This window comes from Hibiscus syriacus, unplaced genomic scaffold (genome assembly GCF_006381635.1).
Source record: "Hibiscus syriacus cultivar Baekdansim isolate YM2019G1 unplaced genomic scaffold, ASM638163v2 tig00110221_pilon, whole genome shotgun sequence".
Taxonomy (NCBI): Eukaryota; Viridiplantae; Streptophyta; class Magnoliopsida; order Malvales; family Malvaceae; genus Hibiscus; species Hibiscus syriacus.
The window spans coordinates 373560-392309 of NW_024062635.1; the positions used below are offsets into that span (position 1 = coordinate 373560).

Genomic DNA, 18750 nt, shown 5'->3' on the forward strand with positions numbered 1-18750 from the left:
CAAACAATCTGAAAATTTGTTTTGCTACACAATTCTAATTATATTAGCACACAATATTTTACCAAGGAGATGATATGATAATACTTGACTACCGAAATGAACATAAAGGTATGCGAAAAGCGTACAAAAAAAAAAGATCGTGCTCCAAGAGTAGAAAAAAAGTGCCAATGAACAATAAAAACCATATCCTAAAGACGCAAATTCTTATTTAAAACTAAAATAAACTCGAGGAATAAGAAAAGAAATGACATAATATATATGTATATATAAAAAGGAGAACTAATAGGAAAAATTGGGCCAACAATCCAAGTGGATTAATTATTTGGCCCAATAGGCTAATCCCAGCACTAATTTATAATCTATGACATTTGCTACATTGTAAGGCAAACTCGTCACTCCCACATGACGACTTTGTCCAAATATTATTTTTTTAGTGGACACGTGTTTATGGTTCCCATGAGGCCTAATTATTTAATATATTTATTAGAACTCGTCATGCCCACAAGATGAGTAACTTTAAAATATATTAATTTTTTGTAATTATAATAATATATAATAATTATAAATTAAAATTTCAAATCATGAAACGTGTCATGTAGGAGTGATGAGTTCCGTTTAAATTTAAAAATTATAGTAATTAATTAAACGTTGAACAACACCCATAATTTTTTTTAAAATTCTATTGGAACTCGTCATGTTGATTGACGAATTCCAACAAGCTTTTACCAATTAAAAAAATTCTTTTATTTTATAAATATTTTCATGTTCATACCACTTAGTCGTCAAGAACAAATATTTTTTTACTATAAATAAATATTTTCATGTTCATATCATTTTTAAAAAAAATCCTTAAGTAATAATTAAAAATAAAATAATAAAAAGTATCACTTTTAAACATATCAGGGCTTAACCCAAGCCCAAACAAATTCAATCTTAAGTCAAAGCTTTTTGATGGACTGGTGAGTTTATCCATAACCCACACGGTTAGCTCGAAACCATTAACTCGAAAAATTAGGCGTTAAAGTAACTCTATTTTTGAAATATTTATTTAATACATTTTGGGATGTATTTGGGAGCTCTCCACTTGTAAACTTATTACACTCATGGTTTCATCTTTATTTAGAATGATGATATTTTATTCATGATTACGATGTCAATTTTAATTTTTTAGTTATCCACTTTGGTTCTATGTACGTTTCAGTCCTTTGATATTCGGACCGGATCAATTTAGACTGCTACAATTATGCTTATATATAAATGCTTAGCATTGAGGTGAGAGCTTAGGTTATCCATGGGAATTTCTCTTGTATTCTTTAACTTCAGACTGTTGAAACATTTTAATATTTCGATATAACAAATTAAGTTAAATGGATTTTAAGATTTTCCAAATGATTTTCTAAGTATATTCGACATAACTATTCGAATATCAAAACATTACTCCAAATATTTCAAAAATCATTTTTGATCCTTACTTAAGTGTAAAATTAAGTTTTAATCATAAAACAATTTCAAAATAATTTTACAAAGTATTTCGAACCAATTCAAAGCCAAAAATTCCAGATTGCTCAGAGGGAACCGATTCCCCCCCATAGGAGGAACCGATTCCCCCCTGAATGGTTTGGCTCCGAGATTTCCAGAATGCTCGGAGGGAACCGATTCCCCCCAAGGGGGTACCGATTCCCCCCTGTTCAACGGTCGAAATATTTGAATTTTACACTTAGGGAACCGATTCCCTATGAGAGGGAACCGATTCCCCCCACGCTCCAAGCTGTTTTATTAAATGTTTTCACACTAAAACGGCTATAATATCTTCTCTAATTATCCCCAACGTTCAGAAGTGATCCAAGGTGTATTTAAGCAAGCTTAGAAGCCATTGATCAATAACAAGAAACATCAAGCAACTAGAATCAAGAGAGAATCAAAGAGAAAGCATCAAACCTCAAGTTTGAGCATTTCAAGCCCATTTTCATTCAATATTCATTTTGCTTTCAAGAACACTTTTTGTGCTCAATTGTATTCATCTTTGAGTGTTCTTTTCTTTGTTCTAGAATTGTGCAAACATCTTACCTTGTGAGGTTTTCTTGTAAGTTTGCAAATTTGTAATCTTCTCTTTGAGAAAAGAGTGTTCTCAAGAGTTGGGGTATACTCTTGAGGGAATTGTAAGGTTATCTCTTTGGCCTCAAAAGAAAGAACAAATTAGTGAATTTGTTGGAAAATCCTTAGTGTGGATAGCTAAGGTAGTGGACGTAGACTTTGTTTGAGAAAGTCGAACCACTGTAAATCGCTGTGCAATTGCTTTCAATTTTCTGCAAAAGCTTCCACAAAATTTTTATTGCCAATTCACCCCCCTCTGGCCAATTTCGTCATTCGATTAACTCAACAATTGGTATCAGAGCCTAACTCATTTGAAGGTTTAATCGCCTCTTGAGTCGATCCGGGAAGAGTTACATCGATTACAAAGTCATCAATGGCCTCCACTTCAAACTTCGACTCCGGTCTCGATTCGATGCCCGTCAACAAGCCTCCTTTCTTCAATGGAGCTAACTACGCCTATTGGAAGAATAGAATGATGTACTTCATTCAAGCAAGTGACATGGGAGCATGGAATGCCGTAGAAGAAGGATACATTAAGCCTATCACTCATCCAAGGTTGTGGAGTGAAGGAGATACAAAATGTTCCAGCTCAACTCCAAAGCCATCCATATTATCTTTTGTGCTCTTGGACCAGATGAATACGGAAGAGTTTCATCGTGTACAACCGCCAAAGAAATATGGGACAAACTTCAAGTCACACATGAAGGTACAGATGAGGTAAAGAAATCAAAAATTAGTATTCTAACGCATAGCTATGAAAATTTCAGGATGAAACCAAATGAAGACATCAAAGCTATGACGGATAGATTTTCAACGATTGTCAATGGTCTCAAATCATATGGAGAGATCATCTCAAATGAAAAGCTTGTGAGGAAGTTAGTCTACTCCCTCCCAAATCATGGCAATCAAAGAAGACGGCAATCATCGAGTCTAAGGACCTATCGTCCTTAACTCTTGAAGAACTTATCGGTTCACTCCTCACTCATGAGATGATGCTTGAAGATGAGGTGGACCTTGATAAAGTTGAAGAGACACCAAAGGAGAAGAAGAAAAACATTGGAGTTGCTCTCAAATCCACAAAAGATGAGAGTGATTCTAATGATGATGATGATGACGAGGAAATGGCATTGTTTGCCAAACGGTTCAGAAAAATGATGAGACCTTACCAAGGAAGAAAATTCAAACGAAACGAAGGCCTCAAAAATGAACCAAAAGAGAAGGACCCAATCATTTGCTATGAATGCAAAAAGCCGGGGCATGTCAAATATGATTGCCCACAATTGAAGAAAAAGGGTCAATCAAAGAATAAGCACAAGGCTCATGTGGCTACATGGAGTTCCGATGAAGAGGAACAAGAAGTAGCAAACTTGTGCTTGATGGCATTCGGGGAAGATTCTAAGGTAACCTCTAACTCATCTGATTTTGATGATTTATCTTATGATGAGCTATTAGAGGAATATAATGGGTTGGCTTCGGATTATGAGAAATTATTTTTAAAATATAAAAATGATGTTTCAAAGTTGAAAAATGAAAATAAACTCATATCCAAAACCAACAATGATCTTGAAAGTAAAATTAAAGATTTGCAAATCAAACTAGAAGAGTTTGAAAAGAAAAATTTAGATTTGCAAAATTTACTTTCAAAGGTCAATGATGATCATCAAAAGAAAATTGATGATCTTAAAATCTCTTTTGATAAAGTTGGAACAAAACGTTTTGAAAAAGGAGAAAATTCAAAATCCAACTTTGTTAGAAAAGATTTTAGAAACTACAATCATAGAAATCCTCAACGAACCTTAAATGGTAAAATATTTAGAAGTATATGGGTTCCTAAAGGACTCATTACTACTAAAGATAAAGATATCCTACAAAAATGGATACCTAAGGGAACTAGGATTTTGGAAACTAATGAATATGGACCCAAAAGAATTTGGGTACCAAAAATCAAAAATTAATCTATGTTTGTAGGGAAAGGAGCATTGCTACAAGGCACGGGAAACAAATTCAAATTCATGGTACCTTGATAGTGGATGCTCAAGACACATGACCGGAGACAAAAGCCGGTTCATTGAGCTTAACGCCAAAAATGGAGGAGAAGTGACTTTTGGAGACAATTCAAAAGGTTACATTGAAGGTATTGGTACAATAGGTAATACCTCTTCCATACAAATTAAGAATGTTTTATATGTGAATGGATTAAAGCATAATCTATTGAGTATTAGTCAATTATGCGATAAAGGATTCAATGTCTTATTTGAAATTAATGGTTGTAAAGTCATTGACATTGCATCTAATCGGATTATGCTTGTTGGTCATAGAATAGGAAACATTTACATGGTGCATTTAGATTCTATTGATATGACTAATTTATGCCTAGTTGCTAAGGATGAGCATGATAGTTGGTTATGGCATAGGAGACTGGGTCATGCTAGTATGAGTGTTTTGCAACGGTTAATTCAAGGAGACTTAGTAAGAGGGTTGCCTAAGCTTAAATTTGATAATGATAAAATCTGTGATGCTTGTGCTAAAGGAAAACAAAAACGAGTTTCTTTTAAATCTATTAATGATGTATCAACTAGTAGAGTATTACAATTGATCCATTTAGATCTTTTGGGCCAACTAGAACTACTAGCTTGGGAGGAAAACAATATGCATTTGTCTTGGTAGATGACTATTCTAGATACACTTGGGTTCTATTCTTAAGTACTAAAGATGAAGCATTAGAAAATTTCATCACATTTTCAAAAATAATCCAAAATGAAAAAGGATACTCTATCACTAGTGTTAGAAGTGATCATGGAACTGAATTTGAAAATCTTGGATTTATTGAGTTTTGTAATTCTAATGGTATTAGCCACAATTTTTCAGCACCTAGAACCCCTCAACAAAATGGAGTTGTTGAAAGGAAAAATCGAACTTTAGAAGAAATGGCTAGAACCATGCTTTGCGAAAATAATTTGCCAAAATATTTTGGGCGGAAGCCACAAATACCGCTTGTTATGTTGTAAATCGAGTAATGATTAGGCCAATTTTAAAGAAAACTCCATATGAAATTCTCAAAATAAAAAGCCTAACATTAGCTATTTTCATCCTTTTGGATGTAAATGTTTTGTTTTAAACAACGGTAAAGAAAATCTTGGTAAATTTGATGCTAAAAGTGATGAAGGAATTTTTCTGGGTTATTCCTTAAATTCTAAAGCTTATCGTGTATTTAATAAAATAACTTTAGTTGTAGAAGAGTCTATACATGTTGTTTTCGATGATAATCCCCTTCCGAGGAAGGATTCTTCTGTTAATGATGATGTAGGTATTGTACAAGCAAATGACGTTAGACATGACGTTGGAGAATCATCATCAAAGGAAGAAACAAAAGATGAGGAAACTCATGATCCCCTCGAGAATCCAACCATTGAAGAAAGGGAAGTATCTTTTCCAAGAGAGTACAACTATGTCAAGGATGGTGAAATTATAGGTGATCCATCAAAAGGGGTAACTACTCGATCTTCTCTTAGAAATATCTGTAATTATGTTGCATTTATTTCATGCATAGAGCCTAAGAACATCAAAGAAGCATTAAAAGATGAACATTGGATTATGGCTATGCAAGAAGAACTAAATCAATTTGAGAGAAGTAAAGTATGGACATTAGTTGAAAGGCCTAGTAATAAATCTACTGTAAGTACTAGATGGGTTTTTAGAAATAAACTTGATGAAAGTGGTAATATAGTGAGGAACAAGGCTAGACTTGTTGCTCAAGGCTATACTCAAGAAGAAGGCATAGACTATGATGAAACATACGCTCCCGTAGCTAGGATGGAAGCAATTAGAATGTTATTAGCATTTGCATGTTTCAATGAATTTAAATTATATCAAATGGATGTTAAAAGTGCATTTTTAAATGGTTTTATAAAAGAAGAAGTGTACGTGGAACAACCTCCAGGTTTTGAAGATTCAAATTTTCCGGATCATGTTTTAAAATTGACAAAAGCTCTTTATGGTTTAAAACAAGCTCCTAGAGCTTGGTATGAAAGATTGTCAAATTTTTTAATTGAAAAAGGTTTTTTAAAAGGAAAGGTTGACACTACATTGTTTTTAAAGAGAAAAGGTAAAGATTTATTAGTAGTTCAAATTTATTTTGATGATATAATATTTGGTTCTACTAATGATGTTCTTTGTCAAGAATTTTCTAAGCTAATGCAAAGTGAGTTTGAGATGAGCATGATGGGGGAGCTCTCATTTTTCTTGGGACTCCAAATCAAGCAAAGAAAAGATGGCATCTTCATTAATCAAGCTAAGTACGTCAAAGATATGCTCAAGAAGTTTGGAGTGGAAAATGGGAAACCTCATAACACTCCAATGAGCTCTTCAACAAAGCTTGACTTAGATGAAGGAGGTAAATGTGTAGATGTTAAATTATATAGGTCAATGATTGGCTCTTTGCTTTATCTAACTGCAAGTAGACCGGACATTATGTTTAGTGTTTGCTTATGTGCTAGATTTCAATCATGTCCTAAGGAATCACATTTACTAGCTGTTAAGAGAATCTTTAGATACCTTAAGGACACTCCTAGTTTAGGACTTTGGTATCCTAGAGACTCTAGCTTTAGCTTGCATGCTTTTTCTGATGCGGATTATGGAGGATGCAAATTAGATAGGAAAAGCACCTCCGGTACTTGCCAATTCCTTGGAAATATGCTGATTTCTTGGTTTTCAAAGAAACAAAATTGTGTTGCATTATCTACCACTGAAGCCGAATACATTTCAGCTGGTAGTTGTTGTGCACAAGTTTTATGGATGAAACAACAACTTTTTGATTATGGAATTGAAGTAGGTACTATTCCTATCAAGTGTGACAATACTAGTGCTATTTGTCTCACTAAAAATCCCATCCAACACTCTAGAACTAAGCACATTGAAATAAGACATCACTTCATTAGAGACCATGTCACTAAGGAAGATGTAGTTCTAGAATTTGTTGATACTTTGCACCAATTAGCGGATATCTTTACAAAACCCTTAGACAAGGAAAGATTTTGGACACTTAGGAGAGAATTAGGTTTGACCAACCTATCTTCACTTAGTGTTTAAAATAATTTTAGCACTTTTAATAAATCTTGAAAAATGCTTATAATAATAATTTTTGATTGCATTCTTGCTATTAGTTAGGGGGAGTTTGTGATTCTTAATGAAAATTAATTTTATGTTCAAAAATCAATTAAAGATTAATTTAATTATTTGAACATAATTAATGTTTGATATATGAGTTGCCAATACCACTAGAAAAGATTAATTTAGCATTTTGTGCTTAAAAATTCGGATTTTAGCATTTTGGTGCAGAGGGAATCGATCCCCCCCTGAGGGAACCGATTCCCCCTTTGAAGGGGAACCGATTCCCCCCACAGGGGAATCGATACCCCCCTGGGGTTCTGTTAAAATCGAACAGAACACCCCAAAATCCCAAACCCTCATTTTATTATATCTTCCGCCGTTCTCACCCTCTAAACCCCTCAAATCTCCATTTTTGCCTCAAATCAACGATATTAATCGGAATTTGCTTCATAAATCATCTTCCAAACCTGTTGGAATCATTAAAATCGTGCAAACAACATCTAAATCCCCTCAATCTTCATATTTCAAGGTAAATTTTTCTAAACTCTTTATTTCATTATTTTTGAACATAGGATTAGTTTCAATTAGTTCTAGGTTGAAATAGTAATCGGACATTGATTATTTAGTGATTAGAAACTAGATGTTACAACTAATTTCATCAAAAACACAAGAATTTTTCAAATTTTTTAAAATTTTCGAAATAATAAAAAAAATGTTATTTTTCAAATTATTGTGTTTTGATCAAATTATATTGTTGTTATGAAAAACTATACATATATTGTTTCTCAAAACCATATTTTTCAAAAGTTTTTCAAAAACTTTGCCCATTAGGATTGATTTAGAGAATCTTGAAATATTGAGGACTCATTTGAGTTTTGGGATTAATTGAATTGCATACACTTGTTTTAAAATTGCAGGTTATTATATCTATTCCGATTTCCTTCACCATGTCAAATCCTAAACGTCCTAGGTCTTCATCTAGTCGTTCTAGTCGTCAACCAAATCCACCTCCAAATCCTCCTTCTATTCCAATTTCTAATCCCAATCCCACTGATCCTAAATTGACTATCCAAAATTCGTGTTTCAATCATCCTGGGTCTAGAAATCACCGATATTGGTATTATCAATATTTCGATTCTTACAAAATCCGGGAAGAACGTATTCCTTCTCGTCAAGCTATGTTAGCTATCGATTTTAAATATCTTCCCATTTTACAAGAATGGAAATTTGATAAACTATTTGATCTTGAACCCATCGTTTACCATCAACTTGTTCGTATATTCTACTCTAATGCCGTATGTGTTAAAAACCAAGCTGAAACCGAAACCATAGGAATTCGTTCCTACCTCCTAGGACAATTCTTATATATATTGACCCGGCATATATAGCCAATACATTTGGATTAGATAATGATGGTATCTCGAATGAAAAATAAATTTTAGGTTCTCATTATAAAAGAAGAGATAGTGCGAGTGTCTTAGACCTACATGAGCGTTTTCTTCATCTAATGATTTCTTGGTGGTTTCGACCATCCGGAGGTCGTTATTCTACTCTTAGAGCTTTGGATCTTTGGTGGTTACATTGTTTCGAAAACCGTATTAAAATTAACCTACCTCAGATTATTTTTGCTGAAATTGTTGAAACCGTAAATCTTGTTCCTAACAAGAAACACTGTTCATCTCTAGTTTACGGTTGCTTTTTGAGTAATCTGTTTTCCAAAGCTGGGCTTAGAGTCGGTCTAGATGCCGTTTTTCCTCTTAAGAAACAAATAAATCTTCTTTCCTTAACGAGAGCGGGATGGGTAAAGGACAAAGAAACCGGTGAATGGGTTCGATCTTCTACTCCGGGAGCTAGTTCTTCACAAGCTCCACCCGAAGCTGACGAAGATCCCGAGCTCGAGCAATTAATGCAAGATATCGATGAAGCCGAAGATGAGCCTGATCAGCCCGAAGAGCAGCCCGAGGAGCAAGCACAACAAACGCATCAAATGCCTCCATATTTTCAATCCTTTATGGAGACATTCGATTTCCGATACGCTACCATGGACTCGCGCTTTTCCTCTATAGAGTCCCATTTATCCACAATGGGAGCTCAACAATTAGAGATTCTTCGGGAGATGCGTGCAAACAATGAATCAACCAACGCTCGTATCAATGAACTCACACACGAGATGGCCGCTATGCGAGCCCGTTTTCCTCCTACCGATCCGGATGCTTGATTTTATGTTTAGCGTTAAGACTTTGAACAAAATGAATATTGTTTCAACATTTTGATTTGTTTGATTTTGTGGATTGTTGGATTTTGGATATATGAATGGTGTGAACTTATATGTTTGGTGTGTTTTATTCATTTTTGCATCATTTACATTATCATTAGAAATATGACCAATTTTGCCATATCACATTATTTATGAATATTGATTTATGAAACTAATGGCTAACCTCTCTTTTGATTGTGATCTTAGCAGCTTAAGCTTATAATTAATAAATCAATTGGCTAAATGATTTTCAAAACCTTGTTTTACAATGTCTTTTTGATTTAACAAAAAGGGGGAGAAGAATAAGTGTTAAATGTTTTACATGATAAATTGAAGAAGTGTTAAAGTAAGGGGGAGTAATTTCAAAACTTGATTTCAAAAATCTTAAAATTACTAAAATGTTTTGTTATATCAAAAAGGGGGAGATTGTTGAAACATTTTAATATTTCGATATAACAAATTAAGTTAAATGGATTTTAAGATTTTCCAAATGATTTTCTAAGTATATTCGACATAACTATTCGAATATCAAAACATTACTCCAAATATTTCAAAAATCATTTTTGATCCTTACTTAAGTGTAAAATTAAGTTTTAATCATAAAACAATTTCAAAATAATTTTACAAAGTATTTCGAACCAATTCAAAGCCAAAAATTCCAGATTGCTCAGAGGGAACCGATTCCCCCCCATAGGAGGAACCGATTCCCCCTGAATGGTTTGGCTCCGAGATTTCCAGAATGCTCGGAGGGAACCGATTCCCCCCAAGGGGGTACCGATTCCCCCTGTTCAACGGTCGAAATATTTGAATTTTACACTTAGGGAACCGATTCCCTATGAGAGGGAACCGATTCCCCCCACGCTCCAAGCTGTTTTATTAAATGTTTTCACACTAAAACGGCTATAATATCTTCTCTAATTATCCCCAACGTTCAGAAGTGATCCAAGGTGTATTTAAGCAAGCTTAGAAGCCATTGATCAATAACAAGAAACATCAAGCAACTAGAATCAAGAGAATCAAAGAGAAAGCATCAAACCTCAAGTTTGAGCATTTCAAGCCCATTTTCATTCAATATTCATTTTGCTTTCAAGAACACTTTTTGTGCTCAATTGTATTCATCTTTGAGTGTTCTTTTCTTTGTTCTAGAATTGTGCAAACATCTTACCTTGTGAGGTTTTCTTGTAAGTTTGCAAATTTGTAATCTTCTCTTTGAGAAAAGAGTGTTCTCAAGAGTTGGGGTATACTCTTGAGGGAATTGTAAGGTTATCTCTTTGGCCTCAAAAGAAAGAACAAATTAGTGAATTTGTTGGAAAATCCTTAGTGTGGATAGCTAAGGTAGTGGACGTAGACTTTGTTTGAGAAAGTCGAACCACTGTAAATCGCTGTGCAATTGCTTTCAATTTTCTGCAAAAGCTTCCACAAAATTTTTATTGCCAATTCACCCCCCTCTTGGCCAATTTCGTCATTCGATTAACTCAACACAGACAATATTAAATATTTTCTTCTACTCGTGGTTTTTCACTTAAAGAGTTTTTCACATAAAATCATGGCGTCTCTTTTATTCCATGATCATTATGTATGTAATTATCTTCTAACAATGTTAGATATTGACTCAAATTCTAATTAGAAATTAAGTTCAATTTTATTGTAATTATATTGGTTGAAGATTACTTTGTAATTAAGTTTACTTAATTAAAAATTCTTTGTGATCATTTATTTTGCTCTATAATTTTTGGGGTTTATGTTGCAGATATGATTTTGTAGGGAATTTGTAAGACTGTTTTGTAATACATTGGTTTTTGGTATATATATATATATATATATATCAAATTTTGAGATACATGAGATATCATATATTTGTATTAGTTGTGGTCTCTATGTTTATAGTGGATTATTGTTATTCTCATCTATGAAGGTAGACAAGACTAAACTGGGTTAAATCTTGTCTCTAGTGCATGTCTTATTGATATCAATTTGATTATTTTTCCGCTTATGAATTCTTAACAAGTGGTATCATAGACATGGTTCGAGTTAAGAAGTTTTAGAGGAACTTGTTGTTGTGGGTTTTATTAGTGATTTTAAAGACATGCAAGAGAAACTTCAATGGAATGAGTTTTCGGTTGCAGTTGAGTGGTTCTCAATCAATCTAACGGTGCTTCAATAGATAATATATACGAAATGAAGTTGTTAAAGACTTGAAGGTGGTGCCTCAAATGATATTTGACTTATGTAAGAATTGAAATTGTTGAAGATTTGAAGATCAATTTTCTAATTGAATTTGTGTCAATTGAGAAATTGTAATATATTGTCTCAAATTATAATTAAAAATTAAGTTATACTTTACTGTAATTCTATCAGTAGAAGATTACTTTGTGATTCAACTTATTTAATTAAGGATTCTTATGGAATAAAAATTATTGTTGACCAAGTATTTTGCTTTATAAATAGATTGTATGTCTTAGCTTTTAGAATCATGAGAGAGAATTATTTTAGAGAGATGTAATCATTTTTTCGGTCTTTGTAATTTTTGGGGTTTATGTTGCAAAGATGATTTCGTAGGGACGTTGGGAGAGTGTTTTAGGATACACCAAGTTTTAGTATATATATTGTGTTTTGGGATACATGTGATATGATGTATTTGTACTATTTGTGATCTCTATGCTTTTAGTGTATTAATGTTCTTTTCATTTGTAGAGATAGACAAGGTTAAACTACATCAAATCTTATCGTGTGTATTATTTTTAGTAAATATTAATTTGGTTATTTCACAAATAAATTCTTAACAAAATATTAAAATATTAATTGTTGGAAATGCATAGAAATATTTGAGTAGTATATATAAATCCTTTCCCATATACGTTCTATAAATTACACATTTCCTGAATATGTTATAGCCCATAGGTTAGTAATAGAATTATTGTTTTTTGTTTTTTTAAATTTACCTTTATTATAAAAAAACAACATTCGGTTCAATCGTAGTAGAAAATATAATTTAGCAATGATCAAAAAAGGGGAGAAAACAAAAGAAAATAGAATTGAAAGCAGGTTATGGCAAAGGAAACCAACCTTTTCACGTGGTTTTATCTCTTCCACCCACAATTAGGGGAGTTGGGGCTATCTGGTTATTGGTAAATATAGCATGGCTCATGTGCATGTTCAACAACAAAATTAACAATTTAACACCTTTCCGATGACTTTTGTTCTGTTCCCTATTCTCCAACTCGTCATTGATATATTCTCCTTTGGATTGACTCGATCATGATCATGTCCACGTCTATTAAACTTTAATAAATATTAGCCATCAGCTAATATGGCGTTTTCCCAGCTGGAGATTGTTTCCTCTTCGCCTTTCGGTTGTGTCCTAAGGGATCACAACCGTAAAGAACGATGCAGAGACAACAATGTGAAGAGTGTGTTCGACAAGAATTTCAATGACTTGGTTCGAGATCACATCAATGGCTGCATATCTTTGTCTTCCCCTCAAGGTCCTCAAAATCGCCACGTCCACAAAGCGAAAAACAACAACCCTCCTGCTTCGACGATCCCCTCGAGGCCGCCTTCGGTTCTCGATAGGTGGGTGACTTGGAAGTCCCAAGATGTGGCGCTATCCAACACCAACAGACATGTAAATGAAGCTGCGGAAACATTCTTGGATCCTTCACAATCATACTCGAACACTGCTTTACCAAATACACCAATGCCGTCGCCTTCGTGTAGCAGGACTTTAGGCGCTAGGGAAACCGAAAGAGTGAGAATTGTGGATATCATCAAGAAATTGAAAAATGGTGAACATGAGCATAGTAATAAAGAGCATAAGCATTGTTCAACTTCGGATCAAGCCGAACGGAGGTGTTTCTCGATGGTCAGAAACACGCCCCTACTAAGAGGGCGACAAGCAGTCCATGATTTGCTCAAACAGATAGAGCGAGATAAGAAAAGGGAGTTGGATTCACTGGTGCAACACCATGCAGTTTCTAAATTTTCACAACGTGGCCGTCTTCAGGTGTATTTTCTTTTTGGCATAATGACAAAATTAGTCCCCAATTTCTAAATGATCACTTTGGTCCCTATTTTTTAGTATTTTAATCTAACATTTTTTTGTCAAAATAGCCCCTATTAGATGTAAATCATTAGCTGACTAACGGTTAACACATATTACTAATGTAGAATTTCCACATGTGCTTAATGGTCATCACTTTGTGTGTCATATTACATGCCCTGTGATCACTTTAGTGACGTGGTATGTGTCATATTAGCAATTAAGTACATGTGAAAATATCACATCTGCAACATGAGTTGACCATTAGTTAACTAACGATTTCGATCCAATAGAGGTTATTTTGACAAAAAATTGAAACATTGAGGCTAAAATGCTCCAAAAATAGGGGTCAAAATATCTATTTTAGCAAACATTGGGGGCTAATTTTATTATTATGGCTCTTCTTTTTCTTAAATATTCATTCATTTGCTCGTCCATTCACTCCAACTGATCATGCGATTGTTACTATTGGCTTTACGCTTACATTCTGACAGTTAATGCTCCGACTTAGAAGTCTACAACGCTGCCGTACAATTCAAGATTCATGTCGTCCACAATTACCGGCGGGTCAGCTGAACCGACCCCCACAAGAGTCCATGCATCTCAGGTATCACTTTGTCCAAATGCATTTCCTAGTATTTATTCAATTAGATTTTCCTTATTGTCTCCTTCTTATCAACTTATTATTAATACGTCTGATATCTTAACCATAAGGGAGAAGTTTAGAGCTGGTGCTGAGAGTCTCATGGCACAGAAGAATGTTTTAGCTGCTTGGAGATGCTTTCAAAAGGACAAAAACTCCACTGGAAATCCCCAGGAAAGGGAAGATACTCATTTTCGAAAGGGGGACCGGAGTTCATGGCCGGTTAATCGTTTTTTAACGAATAAAAATGAAGATATTCATGAACAGGCCAAGCCATTTTCAGATTCCATACAACAGAAAACAAGCATTGAGGCAAGATGCTGTGATTCACCAAAAATTGCAAAGCCAAGGACACCCTTGAAGGGTAAATCGAAGAATGAGGTGTCTATAAAGCAAGGATCCAACAGCCAACAACATCCCTTCCTTGGCTCACGAGAAACTGTAACAAGAAATGAAGGTAGTCATGAACAGGCCAAGCCATTTTCAGATTCCATACAACTGAAAACAAGGCTTGAAGCAAGATGCTGTGAATCACCAAAAATTGCAAAGCCAAGGACACCCTTGAAGGGTAAATCAAAGAATGAGGTGTACGTAAAGCAAGGGTCCAACAGCCAGCAACATCTTTTCCTTGGCTCACAAGAAACTGTAACTCGAAATGAAGATATTCATGAACAGGGCAAGCCATTTTCAGATTCCATACAACTGAAAACATGGCTTGAAGCAAGATGCTGTGAATCACCAAAAATTGCAAAGCCAAGGACACCCTTGAAGGGTAAATTGAAGAATGAGATGTCCATAAAGCAAGGGTTCAACAGTCAACAACATCTCTTCCTTGGCTCACAAGAAACTGTAACTCGAAATGAAGATATTCATGAACAGGCCAAGTCATTTTCAGATTCCATACAACATAAAACAAGGCTTGAAGCAAGATGCTCTGAATCACCAAAAATTGCAAAGCCAAGGACACCCTTGAAGCGTCAATTGGAGAATGAGGTGACCATAAGGCAAGGGTCCAACAGCCAAGAACATCTCTTCCTTGGCTCACAAGAAACTGCAGAAACTGCAACTCAAAATGAGGTTGCAAAATTAGACCAAGAAAAGGACCAGCACCATTTTTGTCTTGAATTGCAAGGAACCATGGAATCATCAACATCCTTGAATTTTAGCGTAGAGAACGAGATAGGTGAAGAAGAGGGCAATTATCATCATCAACATCTCAAGCTACAGTCTCAGTCTCAGGATACTGTAGAGAATGAGAACAGTGAAGAAGAGTCGAATGGTCATCATCAGCATCTCGGGCCAGAGTCTCAGTCTCAGGATACCGTAGAGAATGAGATTGGTGAAGAAGAGGGGGATGGTCATCATCAGCATCTCGGGCTAGATTTTCAGTCTCAGGATACTGTAGAGAATGAGATTGGTGAAGAAGAGGGCAATGATAATAGGCAGCATCCCGAGTTAGACTCTCAATCTCAGGATGCTTTAGAGAAGTCAACAACATACTACATTAATGACAGCAACGAGAATGAGGTACCAGAAGAGGAGGATGATCAGTACCAACAATATTTTGAAGAAAGTAATGAGTATGACTGGTTTAGTAATATATCTCGGCCTAAAAGGTATTGGGAAAGCATAAGGAAAGCATGGTACAACGAAGTGCTTAACACAGCCCCAAAAAATGAAGATATACGTGAGCTAGTGCAAAGGTAATATGATTTTACCCTTTACCAGGTTTAGTAATACACAATATCCAATTTCCTTGCTCATGAATTGCAGGGGAAGAGTGTCAACTTTACTCGTAAGTGATTTCCGAGAGAGCATGGACCAGTTATTGACTTGCCGTGTACAAATACAAGTAGATTTAGCTGAAAGTCATCAAGATGTTGAGGATATGGAGGGAACAATATCCCGGGAAAGAGTTTCAAATTTAATTTGCAGTGATTTTGTAGAGAGAATGAAACGATTAATAACTTCTCGTGCACAAAGTCAAGCAGATGGAGCTGAAAGTCAGCGAGAGGTTGAGGGTAAGATAGAAACCATCGAACCGATGTGTTCCCTGCAGACAAATTTGCATCGAGAAGGCGATCAGGGTGAAGAACAAGAAGAAGAAGATGATAACGACAACGACGAAGAAGAAAGGAGCTTAAGCAGCCATGAATGTCAGCAAGAAGTTGAGGGTAAGGAAGAAACCATCCAACCAATGTGTTGCCTGCAGACAAATTTGCATTCAGAAGGTGATCAGGGTGAAGAAGAAGAAGAAGAAGAAGAAGAAGAAGAAAGGAGCTTAAGCAGCCATGAATGTCAGCAAGAGGTTGAGGGTAAGGAAGAAACCCTCCAACCAATGTGTTGCCAGCAGACAAATTTGCATCCAGAAGGTGATCAGGGTGCAGAAGAACAAGAAGATGACGGCGACGACGAATACGAAGGCGAAGAAGAAAGGAGCTTAAGCAGCCATGAATATCATGAAGCCAATAACTACTGTGATCATTCCTCATCGTCTTTTCAAATGCCTTCACCGGATGTTATGGTGACTAGGTCATGGAGTTCTCAAGATGATAACGAAACTGGGAATGATTACCAGCGCGGTGCGTCTGAATTTTCACCTCCACCTCAACAGTCTCAAGCTCCATGTTTTCAGGATGCTATACAGTCTTCTTCCACGAACCGTCCCTCACTCGTGAGTTGTTTTGGATATTTAATTTATGTTGGTTCCGTGCATATTATTTTCAAAAGAATTATCTGTCATTCATTGATATGTTTTGCATTAATCGATGCATAATACAGGAAATGGAACTCATATATGATTTAAAAGGGGGTATCGAGCAACTTCACCTTGAGATGAGTGAGCTAAGAAAATCATTTCAGAGCTGCATGGGCATGCAGATGAAAATGCACCAATACGCCTTCAATCAGAAGGTTCATTTGGGTGAGACTTGATTACTTAATAATTAAGAATTTGTAAACAAAAAATAAATAAATATGAGATTAATATAGAATTAAGACACTATATTTAACGTGGTTTGATTTTATCTACCTCAGATGAAAAAACAATAACTCATAATAAATGTAAAGATAACAAAAAATAAAAGTACATAATATCTAATGTATCCCGAGAACTAGTGTGTATATCAAAACTCAATCTATCCCAGAAAACTTCTCCATATCCTATAAAACCATCTCTGTAATGTAAACTAAAAGTTATTGAGACAACAAAAGGATTAAATCTCTCTAAAATCTTTCTCTCTAATAATTTCATTTACAAAGACGCCAATAATCCCAATTATATACGAATTTTTATGTAGATAAAATTGATTTAAGTGATCTTTAACCAATGAAATGATAATAAAATCTAAATTAATTTTTAATTACAATTTGAATCAATATCTAACATGGTAATTATTAGTTATTTATTTTATATTTCGTGTTTATATTCTTACATACAACATTAACTTAGTTGTCTTGATTAAATTATTATAACGATACAGTTGAAGAGGAAGTAAAAAAATCAGCAGATAAATTATCATGGAAACGTACATGTTGCATTTGCTACGAAAAGCAGGTGGACTCATTATTGTACAGGTAAATATGTTAAAATTTATATACGAAGTCCAAAGCAAACTTAGAATGCAGTGTTCCTAAATTCCTTATACTTGAGAATGCAAAAAGAACAATACCAAATATATTAAGCATTAAAGAAGGTTTTGTGTTTAATTTCAGATGTGGGCACATGTGTACCTGTCTAAAATGTGGGAATGAATTGCAATGGAAAAGTGGACAGTGCCCAATATGCCAAGCTTCAATACTGGATGTTGTGCCAGTCAAGTATTGACGCACCTCATCGAGTTATTGTTAGGGATGTATCGAGGGGAGGCTGACAGGAACGATCGTCCGCTGAGAACTTCAAACTCATATTATTTACATTTTTTTATATTTTCTATTCTATAATTTATTTTCGTCTCCTAAAATTTTATAAGTTCATTTCTCTATCATAAAATCTTGCGTTCATTCCTAATTGTTGTCTCAACGGTTGTGGTCTGCATTAATTCTAAGTTAACACTACTTCAAATAATGCAGCACATTCATAAATTTCCTTTTCTTAATTCTCTTTCTCTTTGTTTTGAATGAATTTTAGAATTTTAATTATTCCATGCTTTTGTCTTTTATATATGGTTCATTTTATATGATCGACTAGATATATATTTTGTGCATGATACACAATATGCCATGCACTGCCCGCTGTTAATCAGGTTGTTGTTCTTTTTTCTTAATACTAGTGGTACTCCTTAATCAACTTGTTGAATTAATTACTTACACTACAAGTATTATATAACTCTCATAATGTGAAACATGGATTTCAATAAAAAATAATTGACATTGATATTCTATGTAGTCTTACCATCTCGTATATGTACAACTTAGCAAGATTTTAGAGAAAATAATTTGTGTGAACTGAAAGAAAAAGAGTTGAAATATTCGTCAACCTATCTATAATAATTCAGATTGAATCCTTCTTTAAGTGTGTTAAAGACCTCTATAATTATTCAAGACGTACTTTGAACTACGAACAATTGGAACTTTGACTCGGCAACATGCTCTTCGATCTCCTTTTAA

General features: G+C 34.6%; 1 protein-coding gene and 1 pseudogene across 1 annotated transcript; both read left to right on the top strand.

Moving 5' to 3' along the window:
• Positions 1 to 16023, top strand: part of LOC120114199 — a 55259-nt pseudogene extending 39236 nt beyond the window's left edge.
• On the top strand, positions 12771 to 17968 carry LOC120114200. Its single transcript, XM_039135180.1, has 7 exons — positions 12771 to 13463; positions 13994 to 14106; positions 14214 to 15845; positions 15916 to 16816; positions 16924 to 17065; positions 17625 to 17718; positions 17857 to 17968. The coding sequence occupies exons 1-7, from the start codon at positions 12771 to 12773 to the stop codon at positions 17966 to 17968; spliced, it is 3687 nt and encodes a 1228-aa protein (XP_038991111.1).
• The last annotated feature ends 782 nt before the right edge of the window (positions 17969 to 18750 follow it).

Bases quoted from the DNA above. Each gene is read 5' to 3' on its own strand.
- LOC120114200 (XM_039135180.1), top strand. From the start codon at position 12,771: ATGGCGTTTTCCCAGCTGGAGATTGTTTCCTCTTCGCCTTTCGGTTGT. The intron at 14,107-14,213 runs GTATCACTTTGT...CTTAACCATAAG, and splicing joins CAAGAGTCCATGCATCTCAG to GGAGAAGTTTAGAGCTGGTG. The intron at 17,066-17,624 runs GTGAGACTTGAT...ATAACGATACAG, and splicing joins CAATCAGAAGGTTCATTTGG to TTGAAGAGGAAGTAAAAAAA.